Genomic DNA, 22336 nt, shown 5'->3' with positions numbered 1-22336 from the left:
CCTGTAGCTATTGTTAACCTTCATGTAATCCTTCCCCTACTAACTCATGACGAATGCTGAGATTTTAACTTATTTTCATTCTAATGCCATACAGTGGGTAATGACAGTTTGATAAGCTACTATAAATGCCAGAAGAACAAATGTTTTCAGATAGATTTTCTCGAGATTGGCACCTCGAGCTTTTAAAAGAGTCAGAAAGAAGAACGATAGCAACAGTAATTCATAACATATGGAAGTGTAAGGAAAGTGAATCCTCACCTGGCTGCTCTTCTTTCTTGTAGCTGCCAGAGCCTTCAGTGTCATCACGGTCGTACATCGCTGGAGTTTTTACTGCACGAAACGACGGCCTGCGTCCTGTAGTGCCGGGCGCGATGCTAGCCTGGCTGGGGGCGTCATCTGGGTCGGCTATGGCGCCGTTGCCATAGCGAGAGACCTGTTGCTGGGGCGACGGCTGCTGCTGGCGGGAAACGGCTGCCACCGCCGCGGCCATGGCCAGGGCATTGAGACCACTTCCCCCGCTACCTCCGTCCCCACCGCGCGTCGCATAAACATCGTAGGCAGAGGCCCGCCGCGGTAGTTGCACAGGCAGACCTAGGAAGATCAATGAAGCAATCACGAGTTACAAAATAAGAAACGGGCAGGTTCCATTTGCTTATGCGGAAGATTCCATGTGTGTCAGTGGGAGGGAATTTCTAGAAATTCAGGAGAATGAGGTCTCAAGGTAACTTGATCACTTGTTCAGTTGATTTCATATACAGTAATAGATGTAGCCATAAATAATTACGTAAAACGAAATAGTGCTCTAATAAAAGGTAAAGGTTTCAACTGAAGTTTCCTTTGACTTGTGTAAAGCTTACATCCAATGTTCCACCTTAACAGTACAATAACTCGTCTTAATTGATATGACTAAATTAAAAAAATTAATGAAACATAGCTAAAAATAAAATTCAGGAAACTCAATCGTCAAAAATGACCAGTGTTTGCAGTGGTGTCGCTACCGGCGTGCTAGCCGGCCAGTGTCTTGGAAAAGGTGCGGTATCCAACTGATGAGCCCATGCCGCACTCTGTGCGAAACACTGGTCATTTTTGACAATTGAGTTTCCTGAATTTTATTAATGAAACATGTTTCGTCCCGCCTTCGAGACATCTTCAGTCACAAAAAGGTCATTAAAAATACAGTAAGGATACGATAAAACCATTAGATTAAACGTTTGTATATTCAGTTGCAGCACGACGTGTTGGCGTCTTGTCAACAAAACCCTGGTGTTGAATGAGCCTTAAAAGTGACACGAACATGAATATGATGTGAATCACAACGTCCAAATGTTAAACAGGTTAATATATCACTGTGTCTGTGGATTGCAAAGACTTAATGCTACATGAGTGGCTTTATAAAATGAATTGCTCGTGCTTATTATAAAACATTGTAAAAAAATTGCACACATTATTGATTGTAAACTTAGGCTGTGCAAGTTAATGTCCCACTTAATATTAGCTTCATGAAATGAGTTAAAGAAGGGTGGACTTTTGATGAATGTAACATTGGATGTAAGGATTTAAAAAGTTAATACTTAACGGCAGTACGGGCTCAAATATGAAATTTATCACACGTAATGCAGTTTACTTTCCAAATCTTATCTCACTTCGTGTTAAAACTAACAAATCCCAGAACATACCACATGCGAGGAGTAAATAGGGACCTAAGAACGTCGAGTTCAGTGTGATTATGCACCCTTCGTAAACATTTTAAGTTTATCAGTCTGCCAAACAGAATATACCAATTTATGAAACCAATAGTATATGTCTAAAAAGGAAAAACTATTTATTAATGACAGAATGGCATACAGTAGGCTACTTCATTTTTATAAGAACATACTCAGATTCTGTCAAATGACTTACTGTCATTTCTATCATTGCATTTTTATGGAACAAAACGTGCAATTCTGTTGTTAGTAAACTGTGTTGTTTTTCAGTTATGCAATAGCGTTTTCATAAATTTGCATCTTATGTTCGACAGATTGAAAATTAAGTCGACATTGGACAGCATGATTTCTATCTTAACACATTTTTGGTTAATTTCTCAGTTGCATTAGGATAAATATAATAAACTCAATGTATTCCTTCATGATCCTTCCCTTATAAACTGCCTGTCTGATTCTTCGATGAGTCAGACCTCTTCATGTTATACTTACTTGCTTTATGAATGCCCAGATACATCGACTGCCCTTTAAAGCAAACCAGAGATAGGTGGGGATGAATGGAAGAGACAAGACAACAAAGTTTGTAGTAGTGTATTAAATGACTGTTGGTATCGTGAACATAGCCGAAGGACCTCGAGTTTTACATGGATTCCGTACTATAGGGACGTGCAGTTTCATTCCAAAATTCCCACAAGCTTAACCGGGATTCGAACAGGGGATGATTTGGTGAGAATTCAGTATTTATACAACTCAACTATCACTCATCTTTTAGGGATGAATGCACATTAAATAAAAGCGTAATGGAGATGTCGAACCATCTAGGCTGCAGAGATGTTTGTAACATTGATGATTCATTAAGATGCGCTTATACAGAGGCCGTCAGGCTCGCGAATGAAGAAAGGAAGAAAAAAGTAAAAGAAGGAAATCTCATAGTAAAAGTGTCTGAGGAAGAGTAATGGTAGAGATATGAAAGAATAAAAAATGTGACTCACTAAATCGCATAAAACTTATAAAAGTTGACTAGGCAAGGTTGGACAGGAATGCTGGTCGAAACATTCTAACACAACTATTCCAGTCAGCGAATATGCGTGACTTAGTTCGGGACTCCTTGGTCGAAACACGCATATCGTAAACTGATCACCGGGCGAGTTGGCCGTGCGGTTAGGGGCACGCGGCTGTGAGCTTGCATCCGGGAGATAGTGGATTCGAATCCCACTGTCGGCAGCCCTGAGGATGGTTTTCCGTGATTTCCCATTTTCACACCAGGCAATTGCTGGGGCTGTACCTTAAATAAGGCCACGGCCGCTTCCTTCCAACTCCTAGGCCTTTCCTATCCTATCGTCGCCATATGACCTATCGGTGTCGGCGCGAGGTAAAGCCACTAGCAAAAAAAGCATAAACTGATCCATCCATTATCTGAATTAAAAGAGTGGAGATTTAAGTCCTGCAGATACTGATTTAGTCTCGGTTCGGCTTGGACCGGCCAGCGAACATGATGCGGCATTTGTACTCAGCCGAATATTTCATAGCTGACCTAGCTTGCCCCTGTGAATACCATAGCTTGAGGAACGCAATGCAGCCAAATACGTCTGTTCAATTTCATGTAACTAACATGGAAAAATATGTACAAAAATGTTTTTCTTATATTTAAAATTCTGAGCTATTTCATTATAAGAGACTAATGTCTAGGGTTTATTTTTATAGTTCTATTTCTTTTCTTCTTTCTGGTGTAAAATTTGTATTTCGACCTTATGTGGTACTGGTCTATAAGCGATGACACAGATTGAGTCCAAAGGTATTTGCGATTCGTAACTCGTGGATTTTTTGAGCACTAATAGGTTAGAATGCACACTTATTTGGCAAGCAGCAAGTGGCGAACAGCTCGCTCTACAGTTATGAGATTTATAAATCTAATAGGCCTTACCCCTCATATTATGGAAATCTTACTACAGAACCGTTGCGCGGGATAGAATATACTTACTACTTGCATTGTAACCTATTTGTTCTTAAAAATCCAGACTCCTTTAAATTAATGCACCGAGCTCGATAGCTGCAATCGCTTAAGTGCGGCCAGTATTGTATTCGGAAGATAGTGGGTTCGAACCCCTCTGTCGGTAGCCCTGAATATGGCTTTCCGTGCTTTCCAATTTTTACACCAGGAAAATGCTGGGCTGTACCTGGATTAAACCCACGGCTGATCCCTTCTCTCTCCTAGCCCCTTCCTATCCCATAAAACCTATCTGTGTCGGCGCGACGTAAATCAAATTTTAAAAATGCCATAAGCAGGGGGATTTATTATTGTTCTAAATTATTTACATATTGCACATATTGTATTCTGACAGTATTATTATCATTCTGCTAACGAAAAATATTATATTAGTTAATAACTAGTGAGTAATAATCATTTTCTCACTCATACCAATTAAAGCAAATAAAACACCATACCGTATGACTGACTCGTTCTTGTTGCTTGTCGTGGTGGTGGTGGTGGTTGTAGTACTATTCTATGGCGAACAATGGAGGGACACATTTTACACATATAGACAGAAAAGACCGAACATAAACAGACTCGACCGGATTTCATACTCTGTTGTAGTATACAACAGGGCTTCACTGAAACGTTGAGCGGTTTGCCGATATAGCCGGGAGCCAAACTATTTCATTTAATGAACGGTCTCCGCACAGGGTCATATAGAAATATAGTAGAGATGTTTGTACTCACAGTATGGTTCCATGGCTAAATGGTTAGCGTAATGGCCACTTTAGTCAGAGGGTTTCGATTCCCGGCAGGGTCAGGAATTTTAACCTTCATTGGTTAATTTCGCTGGCATGAGGGCTGGGCGTATGTGTTGTCTTCATCATCATTTCATCCTCATTACGACGAACAGGTCGCCTAGGGCGTTAAATCAAAAGACCTGGACCAGACGAGCCCGAACATGTTCTCGGACACTCTCGGCACTAAAAACCATACGCCACTTCATTTCATTTGTACTCACAACTGCTTGATTTTGGAGAAAACAGTTAAACAATTTCAGAATATATTACTGAAGGTAAGAATTTTTACTTCATGTTTATTCCGTTGTAAGATTGCGGCAGGTGCCAAATGTTTTGGAAAACCATGGGAATGAAAGAAAATGGAACATTTATACATGTTGGAGAGAATGGATAAAAGGCATAGCTTTAGTGAGTGGTCTTGAAAGCCCTTCTAGAAAGAGCTACAGGCGGTGGAACAATAAGTAATAATAATATTAATATTGACAATACTTTTACGGTTTTCCGAGATGCCAAAGTGCCAGAATTTGTCCCTCAAGGATTATTTAACGTGGCGGTAAATCCACAGATAGCAGGTTGACGCATTTGAGCACCTTCAAATACCACCAGAATGAGCCAGGAACGAACCCGTTAGCATGAATTCGTTATACAGTAACTACTTTTATACCAACAAAAAGCTATTGAAATAGATCAAATACAAAATAAAATACTTAAAATAAAACTATAACACAAAATAAAATGCAGTAAATAACATAACCCTCCATAGTGACACAGCCTTGATAGACGTTGCTCTGTCGAGCGACCACTGGTCACCCCGATGCCGATTATGAGGAAACGCGTGATATTCTTGACTTACTAGGCCGAGGTAGTTATCTCACAGTCAGATAGTTCCTCAATGACCTTTGTATAGGCTTAGCGGACCTCGAACCAGCCATCAGATCTATGTAAAATCAGAGTTTTAGACATGATCTATACGAGTAATATTACATGTGATTAGAAATTGTATACCCCCTCCCATTTTATCAAATTCGGTATTTCGCCTATATTAGCCTAGTATTTTTATATCTCCATCTGTGAGAGGACATTTACGCTGAGCTCTGCCACAGACACATATTGTAACGCACAGTGATAAGAGGTCATATGAATGTCTAATTTGCGAACAGACGAACACCACTGTACAGACCTGCTTACAAGCTGAACGCTAGGGTAGTCGTCTCCCAGTATGATCAGCAAACGCACTTAGGTCATTATCTCCCTCGCCCCTTAAAAGCCACCCCACACGTGAGACATTGGAACAGCCTTCTATCATTATGACTATCAATGTGTCCCTAAGAAAAACGACCGCTTAAATGCACTCCCACATATAGAACAACCAATGGGCCTACGCCCGCTGTGTGTAACGCTACGTGACCCAAGAGAGGATTTAACCTAAAGGAGCTCGAAAGGAGTTTTATAAGAGGTTCCACAAACGGAACGGAAGTCGATCCCCACTATGACTGCTAGTGAGTACCTGACAATGACTATCTGACTATGTACATTGTTACCTATGGAATTTAATTACCTATGTAAACTAATCATTGTGTATTATTGTGTGTATGGCCATTGGCTGCAATAAGTTATTATATTTTTATATCTCCCCCGTGCCCCCTTTCGAATTGTTTTTAAAATAAAGTACAGCCCATGTCCCTCAGGGATAATGAATATTATTACATTAGTAAAATATTTCTGAGAATCGGTCCAGTAGTTCCTGAGATTAGCCATTACATACAAACTTTACCTCTTTATACAGGGTAAAGCGTAATTCGCGCACTCGGGCGTCGCAGCGCGACTCCTCACATGCCAGCAATAAAAAAATGTCTCTCACAAAAGTTCGTCCTGCGAGTATATCCGGGAGAAAAAGGTCGTTGAAGAGTGGCAATCTGGCAACACTGTAACCACGTGTACGGTAACTACCTCTGTTAGCACGTAGTAGCCGCGTTGTACAGTTGGTGCAGTGGATAGAGTTTTGGGTTAGCATGCAGGAGGTCGAGGGGTCGATCCTGGGTTGAGGCGTATGTTTTTTTAAATTCTTAAATGTAGTCCAGGTGGTATGGTATCTGTCATCTTAATCGTCAACAGCGATTGCAGAGGGTTCTGTAGAAACCATTTGCACTTACATACTACGATCCTAGAAATGGTCGAACATTCGTGTTCATTGGTCAGCTTTGAAAGACGCTCTTTCCACGTCGTGGGCGTGAATTTATTCGCACCACTTCATCTGCTAGATGCGTTACAACGTGTGCAGCGTTACTAAATTTTGTAAATGTAGGATATATGTGACATAAGAAACGGTGTCTTACTGTATTACAGTATATAATGTCCGATGGAAATTAGCAAATATAAAGCGCCTCAATCCAGGATCGAACCCTCGACCTCCTGCATGATAACCCAAAACGCTATCCAGTGTACCAACTGTACATCACGGCTTATATGTGCTGACAGAGGTAGTTACCGTACACGTGGTTACAGTGTTGCCAGATTGTCACTCTTCAACGACCTTTTTCTCCCGGATATACTCGCAGGACGAACTTTTGTGAGACATTTTTTTATTGCTGGCATGTGAGGAGTCGCGCTGCGACGCCCGAGTGCACGAATTTCGCTTCACCCTGTATATTAGTATAGATAATCTCCACCCTATACAGTCGGTTAGACTTGATCCACTGCCAGGAAGCCATAGTACTTGGTTTGAAGTTCCACCTCTCTCGCTATCGGCAAAAGTAGCGAAAGAAGTGGAGTGTGACCTGAACTGCCATAGAGCGGCTCCAATCTTAACTCGGTTGGCGTGCCTGTGAGTAATGGCCGCGTGCTGGCAATGCATAATGCAGAGTCTCTAATGTGTAGAGGCACCTGACGCCTGCCGTCTCTCCTCCCACTGCTTGAAGCAGCGTATGGAACTACTATGAATGTTGAATTGATGTCCTCTTAGGTCATCCCGGATTTCTGTTAGCTTGGCATTTGGAGTTCAACAGAATTTACTGCATGTACAATAGGTGAGAATAAACCTCAGCTCGTACGCTGGTTGCACTCCCAACAACTCCACTATCATCTATCATAGGTGGTCTAGCGGTCTCTGAAGAGATGAACTAGGGAAATGAGGGCTGAGTTTCCATTTGCTTTTCTCAATATGTTATTACATATTGAACCCTGAGACTTCTAAAACGAAGGTCGGTACGCTGAAGCCAGGCACATACATATTAATAGACTTGGAAGCACTGGTATAAACTCCCGGTCAGTTTAAGAATTTTAATTGTGGGTGAGAGTAGGTAGGGACATATCCACGTGAGCTCAACTGAACATCTCAGTGACAACAAAGTCTTTCGGAACACTGGGACATCTTTCTAAGATACGGGATTGTCTGGAAAGAAAAAGTCCGCCTGTGTGGTGTAGTGGCTAGTGCGATTAGCTGGCACCTCGGGAGCTCTCAATTCGATTCTCAGCTCTACCACGAAATTTGAAAAGTGGTACTAGGACTCGAACTGGAGGTCAAATGAGTGGACGGTGTCCGATTCCCAACTAAGCTATCCTCGAAGTGGTTTTCCGTGGTTTCCCATTTCTCTCCAGGCAAATGCCGGAACCGTACCTAAGTTAAGGCCACGGCCGCTTCCTTCCCTCTTCCTTGCCTATCCCTCCAATCTTCTCATTCCCCACAAGGGCCCTGTTCAGCTCAGCAGGTGAGGTCCGAGGTACTTGTCTTCCTTTCCAGTTGTATCCCTTCGGTCAAATGTTTCACGTTCAAGGACACTGCTCTTGAGGTGGTAGAGGTAGGATCCCTCGTTGAGTCCGGGGATAAATCTAGCCCTGGAGCGTAAACGGATTAAATAATAATAATAATAATAATAATAATAATAATAATAATAATAATAATAATAATAATAATAATAATAATAATAAAAGAAGAAAGGAAGGGACGAGTGGATTGGAAGGAAGCGACCGTGGGTTTACTTATGGTACAGCCTTGTGTGAAAATGGGAAAACGTAAAAAACAACTGCAGAGCTGCTGACATCGGGATTCGAACCCACCATCTTCCGAATGCAAGATCACATGTGCGTGACTGAAACCACGTGGCCAATTCACTCAGTGGCATCTTATGTCCAAAGACTGGATGATATACTACTATTTAATAGTTTCCGCCGTGTGTCATCTATGCCTTAGCACCATTCTTAACGTGATGTCTGTTTCTCCATATGAATTTGTGTAGTGAAGAAAGGATTTCAAATCGAAAGGGCGTTTATAATGTTGAACCTTTAACTGGAAGTCCCGTGTACCAGTAGAAGGACTTTTGATATTTAAGAGTTTAAATCCCAAAATATTTAGAGTTTATTAATTTTCCGACAGGTTTCTTTCTACAGCATGATGCACCAAAAAAGTAAGGACACCATTTCTGGCCTCTCATTGCGAAATAGCTAAAATGGCAAGTACTGACCCAATGAATTTCCAATACTGAGATTTTACACTCACCTTGGTCTTCTGTTTATAAACGAGTATAGTCAGTTGCACGTTGTTTGGCTCCATGGCTAAATGGTTAGCGTTCTGGCCTTTGGTTGAAGTGTTCCCGGGATCGACTCCCGGCTATGTCGGCGATTTTAACCTTCATAGGTTAATTTCGATGGCTCGGGGGCTGAGCATGTGTGCCGTCTTCAACATTAGAATGCATCCTAAGTGGAGCCCCATCCTCGTTGACACGCAGGTCACCTACAAGATGTAAACTCGAAAGACCTGCATCAGGCCTCTCTGGAGGCCACACACCTTTCTACTGTATTATTATTATTATTATTATTATTTTGCTAGGGGCTTTACGTCGCACCGACACAGATATGTTTTATAGCGACGATGGGATAGGAAAGGCCTAGGAGTTGGAAGGAAGCGGCCGTGGCCTTAATTAAGGTACAGTCCCAGCATTTGCCTGGTGTGAAAATGGGAAACCACGAAAAACCATATTCAGGGCTGCCGGTAGTGGGATTCGAATCTACTATCCCCCGGATGCAAGCTCACAGCCGCGCGCCTCTACGCGCACGGCCAACTCGCCCGGTATTATTATTATTATTATTATTATTATTATTATTATTATTATTGCTATTATTATTATTATTATTATTATTATTATTATTATTATTATTATTATTATTATTATTATTATTATGTGCTGCCTGGCCGAGGCGGTAAAGACATGTTCGGTTCATCCGGAAGGACGTGGGTTCGACTCCCCATAAGGGAGTCGAAAAATTTTAGAAACAAGATTTGCACTTCTGGAGGTGCACGTGGCCCTGAGTTTCAATCAGCCTACACCAGAAATGAGTTCCAGGTTAATTCTTGGGGGCAAAGGCGGCCGCGCGTAGAGCTAAACACTCTACCACATCAAATGACGAGGTTACATTTAGTGGAAACCTTTACCTTCCTCTCCTCCAAGGACCATCGTTGCCTGTATGGAGATGACTTTGCTATTATTATTATTATTATTATTATTATTATTATTATTATTATTATTATTATTATTATTATTATTATTATTATTATTATTATTATTATTATTATTATTATTATTATTATTATTGTTATTGTTATTATTTGCATATCAGAAAACTCCCTTTCCAATGCGAAATACCGGCATTTCTGTGCTTCTCGAAAAAGCGTAATGGGTGGAAAATAGTATTATTCTTCGTTTCCTGGCTCATCCTACGTAACACATTTGTGACCACATGTTCCATACATTTTTTTTCTTATTTTTTCTTTGCTAGTTACTATACGTCGCACCGACACAGATAGGTCTTATGGCGACGATGTGATGGGAAAGGCCTAGGAATGGGGAAGAAGAGGCCATGGCCTCAATTAAGATACAGCCCCAGCATTTGCCTGGTGTGAAAATGGGAAACCACGGAAACCATCTTCAGATCTGCCGACAGTGGGGTTCGAACCCACTATCTCCCGGATGCAAGCTCACAGCTGCGCGCCCCTAACCTCAAGGCCAACTCGCCCGGTCTTCTTCTTCTTCTTCTTCTTAGGAATGCCAAGATATAAACAGTGTTACTAGTCACTATGCTGAAAATGAAATAACTTATTACTATCAAACTTATTACGTACGAAGAATATCTTTGGGACCGGAATTCTGTTCCTCATAGAACAACAAGTACTACCAAATGTTATAGAATTGATGGATTTTTACGATTATAGATAACGATGATTGGTAGGCCAGACCGTTGAAATGAAGAAAAGGGCATATTTACGACCTCATCCTTTTATTTTCAAAGTAAACAAGTAACCAATCCAGTATAGAGTTGCATGTGACTAAACCATCTTATCTAATGCCTTGAGATGAACTATTTTATGTAAGTTAATACCCCTATCCCTAGGGACATATGAATGTTCATTTCGAAAATGGAACGTACACGAACGTGATTCGAACTAAAGCTGACTTGGAATAGAGATAATGACAATGACAATGATTTATCATGCTCGTCCTACCTTGAATGTTAACAGAGTATTTCAGAGTTCTTCGCACGATTTCATTCCATCTTGAGTGTGTCTTCAGTAAAATAATTTGGAGACGAGTCTATTATTTCTGGAAATGATAACGACCCTGAAATGTACTCAGCCTACAACAAGAATGAGCACCGAGCACCAGGTGGATGCCTGTGAACACCGGTGTCCAACCATAAAGTTAACAACTCTAACTCACTTGGTGTCGAGGTGAGGATTACAAGCTAGTTTGTAGTTTTATATGACTAGATGTATGAAAACCATATAATCGGTATACAGAATTCCATCCCCCTCTAATTATTTTCACAATACTGAGGATTGAGATCTGCTTGGAGACTGCTTTGTATATTTCTATTTCTCCATTGTTGATGCAAAGCCTTCGTGAGGATGCCCCAGTTACTTGTTTTGAGACGTTCGAACAACGTATTGGAGCACGTCCAGGGGTGTTTCTTGTGATAATGAGCTTCCCAAGGATTCCATCCCCACGTCGGTCTATATGGCCAAATAACTGGAGAAATCATTGTTTGGGTATTTTCAGAGCCTTGCTTTGATCTTAAGTTGCTCCAGAATGGAATTACCTGTCTGGAATGCTGCCCAAGGTAAATGGAGAATTTTTCGCCAACACCACATTTCAAACGAGTCAGTTCTACAAGAGTCAACATTTCTAATAATAATAATAATAATAATAATAATAATAATAATAATAATAATAATAATAATAATAATAATAATAATAATAATGTTTTTGGCTTTACGTCCCGCCTACTACCTTTTCGGTTTTCGGAGACGCCGAGATGCCGGAATTTTGTCCCGTAGGAGTTCTTTTAGATGCCATTAAATCTACCGACGCGAGCTGACGTATTTGAGCACCTTCAAATACCACCGGACTGAGCCAGTATCGAACCTGCCATGTTGGGGTCAGAAGGCCAGCGCTTCAACCGTCTGAGTCACTCAGCCCGGCGTCAACATTTCTGGCCTGTAGATTAATACTGAGGTTGCTGCAGATATAACTATTCTCATTTTTAGTTTGATGGTGATTGAATGATTCTTCTACTTTGTATAAATGGGATAATTACGTCATGGTGTTCTTAGCTATGGCAATATTCTTCTCCTGACTCTAGTATCGTAGTTCCCTTTGCTAGAGATGACTGAACCAAGGTGCAAAATTCTATAACACACTTTTTTCGTGGAACACATGCATTTTGTTCAAGAGGATTTCCCTGTTTGTTACTATCATGTTTTTGTTTTGTATTCATTTGTGTTTCCACCTTGATATTCACAGTTTTGACTCGAGTGAGGAACTCTTCCATCTTCTTTTACTTACAGCGATGAGTATCGTGACATCTGCGTAAAGAGGATTCGAGGTAACAAAAATTCATCAAAAGCAGCTCTTTTTACGTGCTCACTATAGATATTAAAGAGCGTTGGAGAAACTATACATTCTTGGCGGGCATCCTTCTGTGTCTTAAAGTTAAAGTCATTTTACCATCAATTCTGACAGCTGCTTTGTTTTCGCCATGATTATTTTATTATTCCATACGGAACACCAAATTGCGGGAGTTCGGCACGTCCTACAACCTTCGGCGACGGCTCATTCTTCAGATCGTAAATACAGGACTTCTGGTAAAATAAAAATAAAATTCCTCCAAGTACCATGTTTCATTAAAACGCTTTCTGCGATAACCACTGAATGGATAATAATTAATTAATGCTATTTACTTTATGTCCCACTAACTACTTTTACGCTTTTTGGATACGCTGAGGTGCTGGAATTTAGTCCCGCAGGAATTCCTTGTACGTGCCTGTAAATCTACCCACACGAGGTTGACGTATTTGAACACCTTGAAATACCACCGGACTGAAACAGGATCGAACCTGCCAAGTTGGGGTCTGAGGGCCAGCACCTCAAACGTCTGAGTCATTCAGCCCCGTCCACTGATGTGGATTTCCATAGCTGATGCTTTGAACATAAACTCCGATTTTCAAATTCAGTACAAATATATAATTTTTAAAAACCTAAGTACTGGGTTGTGTATAATGAGTTGAAACGTCTTCTAATTTTCAATTCAGCGGCTGGATTCGGGAGATAGTGGGTTTGAACCCCATTGTCGGCAGCTCTGAAGATGGTTTTCCCTGGTTTCCCATTTTTACACCAGGCAAATGCTGGGGCTGTGGCTTTATTAAGGTCACGGCCGCTCTCTTCCCAATTATAGCCCTTTCCTATCCCATCGTCGCCATAAGACTTATCTGTATCGGTGTGACGTAAAGCAGATTGTAATAAATCACTCACTCACTCACTCACTCACTCTACGGCTGGATGTATGTCCTGAGATGATCAAGCGAAAGGGAGAATCAGTGACCGATTGATGGTTGGCAGGTTCGAATCAGCTCAATGTTCCAACAGATTAACGAAACGAGTGAGCAAGGTTAAGTTGGTGATAGAAGTGTAAAGAATATCGTGAAAAAACCTACAACCTGTTTTCCAGTCTGAGACCGGGTCAGGAATGTAATGAATGAACATATATAGGCTAGTATTACAATGGGGTCGCCACTCCCAAGGTGATTATTAATGACTGATAGATGCAATGAAATGATAATGGAGAGTGTTGCTGGAATGAAAGATAACAGAGAAAACCGGAGTACCCGGAGAAAAACCTGTCCCGCCTCCGATTTGTCCAGCACAAATCTCACATGGAGCGATCGGGATTTGAACCACGATATCCAGCGGTGAGAGGCCGATGCGCTGCCGTCTGAGCCACGGAGGCTCCGTTAAAGAATATCGTATGCACAGAAATTCTAATGCAGAGTGACGCAACCACCGAGTCTGCTAAGCTGATTTTGTTGAAGATCGAGTTTAGCTAAACTGGTTTCTCACTTCATTGAAACATTTTAATCACTCTCCATAAATCGGGGCTATTGTCCCAGTTAGCCACTAGTTATAATTTATAATAGAAATATTCCTATTTTGCTCGTCAGAAACCTAAGTTACGGGTGTTGGGATCCGGACCTGTACTTTACAATTTGCTGCGGACGAGTAGCCTCACTGGTCACCACTCAGTGGACGTCACGCCACTCTCTTCGGGTTGAAGACCGAACTTAATTATGCCTCCCGATTCCCACACATTGAATTACGGTTTATGGCTGCAGCTCCACGCTGCGGTCGGAGCTAATGTCACAGTAGACTACGTCCTGTGATGACATTGTTTATTCCCCCCCATTACACTAGTGCACCTCACTGTTGACGTTCAATTATACGCTCCCTATCAGATCTAAGCTAGCATATCCTCTCCCCTCCTTCATGGTTAAAACACTAGTATATTTGCTTCTTTTTCCGCAAATAACATAAAATTTTGAAAACAAAATGCCTCCATGGTTCAGACGGCAGCGCGTCGGCCTTTTACCGCTGGGTTGCGTGGTTCAAATCCCGGTCACTTAATTTGAGATTTGTGCTGGACAAAGCGGAGGCGGGACAGATTTTTTCAGTCATTAATCATTGCCCCAGAGGAGTGTGACAGGGTTTGGCAGCCGACACAATTCCAATTCTCGCCGCAAGATTGGGGCTTCATTCATTCCATCCCTCACCCGGTCATTGACGGGAAAACAGGTTGTAGGTTTTCATTTCCTTGAAAAAAATATTTGGATGAGTGTATGCTATTACCTACGAATTTTATCTACCAACTAAAAGCTATTATTCCGTACCCTGATGGGGGTACGGCGGGCCTCCTAAAGGATGACAACCTTTCTCAGGCCAGGCGATGTGTTATTATGATTTGTGGTACGTAGAAGAGTGAGAGAGAAGCGGCTGTGGCATATACACACCTGTCTCGGTATTCGCCTTAACGCGAGGAATGGAAAATCACGGAAAACCATTCTCAGGACAGCCGACGGTGGGGCCAGGCCATAGCCTTTCGAATGCATAACTCTGATTCAAGCCATCACTGTTCGGTGAAGATTTCTATACATTTCTATACATAGGTGTTGAAACTGCAGTCGCTTAAGTGCGCCCAGTATCCAGTATTCGGGAGATAGTGAGTTCGAACCCCACTGTTGGCTATCCTGAAGATGGTTTTCCGTGGTTTCCCATTTTCACACCAGGTAAATGCTGAGGCTGTACCATAATTAGGGGCACTGTTTCTTCCTTCCCATTCTTAGTGCTTTCCTGTCCCATCGTCACCATAAGACCTATCTGTGTCAGTGCGACGTAAAGCAATTAGTAAAAAAAAAAAAAAGTGTATGAGTCGCTTAGTTTTATGAACTGTGTGTCTTCGTTTGTATCAACCAAGTAGTTACATCACAAATGGCACTATTCTTTAGCACACTAACTTTTATTCTTGTCGCAGGATCTACCTTACAATTTGTTTTAAGTCGCACCGACACAGATGTGTTTTATGGCCACGATGGGATAGGAAAGACCTAGGAATGGGAAGGAAGTGGCCATGCCCTTAATTAAGGTACAGTCCCAGCATTTGCCTGGCGTGAAAATGGGAAACTACGAAAAACCATATTCAGGTCTGCCGACAGTGGTGTTCGAACCCACTATCTCCCGGTTGCAAGCTCACAGCTGTGTGTGCCCTTAACCACACGGCCAACTCACTCGGTGATCTACTTTACATGGGCTACAGCAGGCTAGCGTTAACTACATGAAATTGTTATATCCAAATAGTTCTGTATGATACAGTGTGTGCAGAATGTTATATTCATTTTAGGTTCGTCATGTTGTTTTAAGCTAGCAAAATGGAGGGTGCGTTTGAATACCAGGCAAGTTACCAGATACATCTCTGAACAAGCACTGCTTGGTGTGCTAGTACGTATCACCTTCTTCTCATCACAGACACTGTCCAAGCGCTGTTTATCAAACCTTTTTAGTCTCGCATCAGATGGTAGGGGGTGGAGGATAGAGGGAGAGGGTGCGTATTCAAAACAAGAACATTTCTATGATGGACATTATAAGTATCTATATATTTAAAAAGTGTACTAAAAGCAGCTTTTCCCAGTTCGTCCTGTTGTTCTACTGGAACATTTGGTTCATTCCCTTTTAATTACCTGTCGGCGAATCATTAGGCATTGATAAGTCTCTAAGTTCAGTCAACTTTGACTAATCCTAAAATCAAATCACTAAATTACTGTACTTAGCGGGTTGCACACAGTTAAGGAGTAAACTCATTACGTTAAAATATCGGCTAAGCTAAACGATTAAAAACGAAGGCGTCAACAGGTAAAACTACAATTTCAACCAAACTTGGTACACATATGTCTTGCTATCTGGAGAAAAATAGCGTGGGGATAAGATACCTCTGGTACCCCTATGGTTGGGAGTTGGAAGGGAGGAACATGAAAAAATAATAGAAAATATCCAATTGTAGTGACGAATCCGTAGTCTTCGGGGTCACTGAGGTGCATTATGACACTGTGGATGACTTGTAAGTCCATGTTCAGCCACCCTCGGTTTGCGGGGGAGGGGTGGGTGTGGAGGCAGGTGAGGAGGGCTGAAAATTAAAATGTTCCAAATGACCAAGATTAGTGTTGAATCCATAGTTTTCGGGTTCGCTAGGCTAATTGGTCACAGTCCCAATGACAGTTCGAATCGTGTACATCATATCTATAGCGCGACGCTTAAACACATACAACTATCTCTTTTGTATTATTTGTCTGAAACGATCATCTAATTCCCAGACAATATGGGCTGCGACAAGGACAATATCCACGCGAAACAAAACAATCTAAAGCTTTAAATTAAACACGAAACTATAATCGTAAAACTAAAACATAGTCCGTAAAATATCAAACAATATCATATTAAAGAAATCTTGACACATAATTAGCAGGTGATATAAATCCTAAAAGTGAACATTTCATTTCATGGCGTATGGCTTTTAGTGCCTGGAGTGTCCGAGAACAAGTTCGGCTCGCCGCATGCAGGTCTTTTGATTTGACTCCCGTAGGCGACCTGCGCGTCGTGATGAGGATGAAATGATGATGAAGACAACACATACACCCAGCTCCAGTGCCAGCGAAATTAACCAATTAAGGTTAAAATTCCCGACCCTGCCAGGATTCGAACCCGGGACCCATGTGACCAAAGGCCAGCACGTAACCATTTAGCCATGGAGCTGGACATTTTACCTATGTATAACGAATACTGCGGAGCAGCACGGGTTCTCTAGTATGTCTTTTAAGCTATGCACCTCGGAATAATAAAGAAAACAGGAACTGTGTTTCAACTAATGAGGTATTGTTTCCATTCTGTCCGATCGTATTTTTGATTGAAGTTTAAAAGAAACAAGAGAACTAATGATGCAATCGATTCGCGGGGATAAACACATAGCCTTTCAAAATTGGAACAGCTGGCAGGCAAATTATTACAGCTTATACTTTCTGCACACCTGCTCAGCAGTGGTACTTTCAATTTAATCTCTACAAAAGATTTCGCCTTTCAAGGAAAACAAGGGAAAATTGTTCTTATCAAAGGTGAAATATATTACAGAGTTGATTTAAGATGCCACAAGAATATCCGTGAAAAGCCACTATATTCAAGTACGTACGGACGGTTAAGTGTTTCCATTAACAGTATTTATTGTTTTAGCATTATTAGAAAAACATTTTGGTCCTGATTAATGGTGATAATCGTATAATAAGGTTATATTCCATTTCCTGAAATTTATATTTTACGTGATTATCTGAATTTGTACGTTGTGGTCTTATTTTCAAATCCACGGTGATAAAACAAAAATGTAGTTCCCAGTAGGAACCTAAGTTTTAATTGTGAAAGTCTAGGTTGGCATTTCTAGTAAGTGGAGAAACATATCTCCTCTGGTGCAGTGAGATATAAAGGCGGTTTGCAGTGGTGTCTCAATGGTCGACGGTTGCAGAATGGTTCTCGGCCCACAAATGGTCACGGCTGGTCTGTGGTCCTACAGCTCTGCACTCCAACCGGCCAACCGAGCAGAGGAGGGGTGACCACGGTTCTACCGCGGCTCTACGCCTCTGTATTTAGGAGACGGGTAGGGTCTGGTCTCTACCGCCGGCTGTCCTGATAATGGTTTTCCCTGGTTTTTCATTCTCCTGCACAGTTCATAGTGTAGATCATGGGAGCCAACCCTTTCACCTTCTCCGCACAACTCCTCCTATACAAATCTCCTGGCCTGAGAAACATCGTACCGTCTAGAAGACCCACCGTCCCCCAATCAGGGTACGTAATGAAATATTTAAGTAGTTGAAGTGTCTTAACAGTGTACTAGCCAGCGTCTTGGATAGGTGGGGCAAACCAACTGACGATCGCACTGTTACACAGGAGCGAAACGCTGGGCTCTGGATTATTAACTAGTCTGTACACTTCTTCTTCTACAGCTACAGCTTTTCCCACACCTGTGGAGTCGCGTATGGATTTGGCCCAGTTTTACGGCCGGATGCCCTCCCTGTGTGGAGGGATGTAATCCCTATTGCGTGTTTCTGTAGTGGTGTGTTGTGTGAATATGAAGAGGACTTGGGGTTAGTAGGAGAGATACATTAAAATTGTGGTAGAATAAGTTGTTATTAAGGCATTTCATCAAATAATCTGTATTTATGATATTCTAGGTTTAAGTTTGTAAAAAAAGGTTTGATCGTTCTTGAGTCATTATTTACAAACATAACCATTCTTCGAGATTTAGATTTGGCTGATCTTGTCACAAGTTCAATTATCAAATCGACGAGATCTTTGAATCTTTATAGACTCTTATCCTTAAAGCATATAAAACATTTTTACCACATCTCATTGCAAAGAAAATTACAAACTTAGTTCTTAAGATTGAATTTCTCCTCTTTCAAAGATATTAGACATGCTACTTGTTTTAAGTATTTTGGAACAATTCATTCTACCACAGTTTTAATGTATCTCTTCTACTAAGCCCAAGTTATTAAGGCATGCCACCAATGATTATATATCCTATGATATTCTAGTAGAGTAAGTTTAAGTTTGTGAAAAAAATGGTTTCATAGTTCTTGAGTCATTATTTACGAACATAACCATTCTTCGAGATTCAGATTTGCCTGATGATGCTCTGTAAGAAAGTGAAACATGTCCCACAAATAACTTTTTAATTAATGAAGATATTTTAAAAGTAACAACATTATAATATATTGAACAGGTGGATTATAATAGAATTTTATTATTACAAATAACATATTTCAGTACGGATTAAAACATGAGGTTAGTCACTTGCAAAGATACAGACTTTGAAAGTTTTCAGCTCCCCTTGCTGAAAATAAACCGTTGAATGAGTTCATGGGACTGCAAAACAACTGTTCACACTTTCCGTAAGCGCATACTTCACAGAGTTTCTTGTAGCGTAATAGCAAGAAACGAATTATTAATACATGCTTATTTATAGACAAATAAAGCACATTCCTATGAAAATGTTAAAACATGTATTTTATATCGACTATTTGATCTTCTTTTTATTGTTATATCAATGTATACATGATAGTTGTTACTGCCGCAATATAAATTTTGCTCATATGAAATTATGTTTAAACAAACAAAAAATTTGCTTTTGTTCAGTGGATCCTGCGTACGTTAGGATGAAAGAAGTTGCCCTAAAAGTGGATATCTCTCATGCTAAATGGGAGGATGGTGTGCAGACTGGGTTGCGCTGCGAGACGATGAATATTGCCTTGTTTTAGAGATAGCAATGAAAGAAAACCTATGAGGATAAACATGTCCTAAAGATTCTGATGCATTCTCAATGCTTCCCAGATTGGTAGGTACTTGTGGTGATCAGATACTGAGCAAGGAATCTCTGTTTTAATCACAACAAGACCATACGCGGGGGACGTGAATTTTAATTTCAAAATTCCAACATATTTGACCCCTTAATGAGAAACCAATGACTATTTTACTCGGCTATCACGCTCCCCGACCGAAACCATACGTGACTCCACCAGAACTGGAAGCGAGCAACTCCACTATATTGTTAGGATGTGCGTTTTGCAGAACTTCTATCTGCTTATATACTGTACTTGTGGTGGTGGTGGTGGTGGTGGTGGTGGTGGTGATAGCTATTTTAAGGGAAATTAAACTGAAGAAATTATCCTCTCATAACTATAATCATGCAAGAAACTTGACGAAATTTCCCAAACAAAAAAAAATAAATAAAAAAAAATGGCCAGTCCTATTAAAAGAATAAAGCCAACTAGGTGAACCTGACTTAAAGTTCAGTCTCTACAAAAGAGTTAAAATATGTATTTTCTGCCTAACACGAACATTTTTCGAGGAAAATATACTTTGAAATCTTTTCTGGCCCGTGTTTTACCTGAGTAAACATACTGTTAGTCTTTAGAGAAAAACTAAATATTTTCTTCAGATTTTTTCCTAGTAGTTTAACGTCTGGTCTATAAAGCCAGAATAACGGCCGAGAGGATTTGTCTCACTAACCACGCGTTACCTCGTAATCTGCAGTCCTCGGGGCTGAACAGAAGTCGCTTGGTAGGCCAAGGCCCTTCAGGCCTGTAGTGCCATGGGGTTTGTTTGTGTGTAGTTTAACAAAGGTTTTCGGCGACTGAAGGATGGGAAAGGGCTAGGATTGGAAAGAAAGAGGCAATGGCCTTATTTAAGGTAGACTATAGCTCCAGCAGTTTCCTGGTGTGAAAATGGGAAAGCACGGAATATCGTCTTCAGATCTGTCAACGGTGCGATTCGAATCCACCATCTCCCAGCTATGCGACCCTAACTGCACAGCCAACTTGCTCGGTAATTTCAGAATTTCCAATTTTAGAATTTTGAATTTTCATTGTTGCTAATTATAGTTGTTACTTCTTGATTATAAGGGTAAGGGCATGCCAGAAAACTGAGTTTTATGTCATGTTCAGCTGCGTTCACAAAATATGAGACTGAATATGCAGCATCTCTTTAAGGCTGTCTTCAGGTATTCTATTGACCAGTAATTCCTGAGAAATGCGGTTACTTTGCAAGGAGATGAATTTTCAATGTGCAAACAGAGCCGCATGTTCCTTGTATTTTTAAAGGATTTTTTTTACTGTTTGTTTTACGTCGCAACGACACAAATAGGTTTTATTGCGACGACGGGATAGGAAAGGCCTAGGAATGGGAAGGAAGTGGCCGTGGCCTTCAATAAGCTACAGCCCCAGAATTTGCTTGGTGAGAAAATGGGAAACCATCTTCAGGGCTGTCGACAGTGAGGTTTGAACCCACTGTCAACCGAATGCAATTTCACAGCTGTGCGACACTGATCGCACGGTCAACGTATTCATTCAAAGGGAATATGAATGCTGCCCCTGAGTTACATCAGTGCGTTTTAGTTCTCGGTTCCAAAGTTGTGTATATGTGGCTGCACATATTTTTATTATAGCGCTACAAACTCTAATGACCGTAATATTTCCACGCCCTTTAAAACAGTTCCTGCGTTATCGGTAACAAATCTGCCTACGTATTCTCCACATGCTGGTATCATACATATTTGTCCTATCCAGAAGGTTTGAATTTTTTAAATGCTGGAGGTTATTTCTGTGTGGGTGAAGCCGTGGGTGGAAGGTAGTAAATAAATTAAAAAAATGCATGTGTTTTCAATAGACCACAGCGACATGCTTGCTTCTCTGTTGGTCAGATTTACAGAAATGTGTGGTGGCGAGTTGAAGTGGTCAACTTTTAATCATGCAATGCTTTTATAGATTCATTTTAACGGGATGGATATGAAAGTTATGAAATGTGTTTGCAAATGATGAACATGAGTGGACGTCACCGATACAAATTGAACTCATGCTTTTTCATAGGAATTACTTTTTTTTTTGCAAGCTGCTTTACGTCGCATCGACACAGATAGGTCTTATGACGAAGATGGGACAGGAAAGGTCTAGGAGTGGGAAGGAAGCGTCCGTGGCCTTAATTAAGGTACAGTCCCAGCATTTTCCTGGTGTGAAACCACGGAAAACCATCTTCAGGACCGCCGGCAGTGGGGTTCGAACCCACTATCTCCCGAATACTGGATACTGGCTGCACTTAAGCGACTGCAGCTATCGAGCTCGGTGATGGGAATTACAACAATACATCACTAATAATGCATTGAAGAGGACTCTGTTTTCAACGCAGATCAAAGCCAATAATTTCACTAACTTAAGTTTGCTGTGGACCAATGATAGAATGTCGGGCTCCCGATCCCAAGATAGCAGGTTCAAACTCGGCGGTGGTAGTCGGATTTTTGAAGGCTGGAAGAAAATTCATTCGGCACCCAACGGCATATGATGTCGGTATATAAAAGATCTCTGGTGACACTTTTGGCATACACCCAATAAAATTCATTAAAACTCAGCTATAAACCCCCGAGAGAGATCCAGTTTACTCTGCCATCTGGTAGAT

The 22336-nt window shown here is 41.1% G+C and overlaps 1 protein-coding gene across 1 annotated transcript in view; it reads right to left on the bottom strand.

Moving 5' to 3' along the window:
* The window catches only part of Fife (regulating synaptic membrane exocytosis protein fife), a 969278-nt gene that overhangs the window by 473545 nt on the left and 473397 nt on the right, over positions 1-22336 (bottom strand). The window contains exon 9 of the mRNA XM_068225089.1: positions 286-591. Coding sequence (XP_068081190.1) covers positions 286-591 — 306 coding nt within the window. The remainder of the gene's footprint in view (positions 1-285; positions 592-22336) is intronic.

The sequence above is a fragment of the Anabrus simplex genome, chromosome 1, assembly GCF_040414725.1.
Source record: "Anabrus simplex isolate iqAnaSimp1 chromosome 1, ASM4041472v1, whole genome shotgun sequence".
Taxonomy (NCBI): Eukaryota; Metazoa; Arthropoda; class Insecta; order Orthoptera; family Tettigoniidae; genus Anabrus; species Anabrus simplex.
The sequence above is the reverse complement of the archived record's forward strand: the minus strand, read 5'-3'. Positions and strand labels throughout refer to the sequence as shown.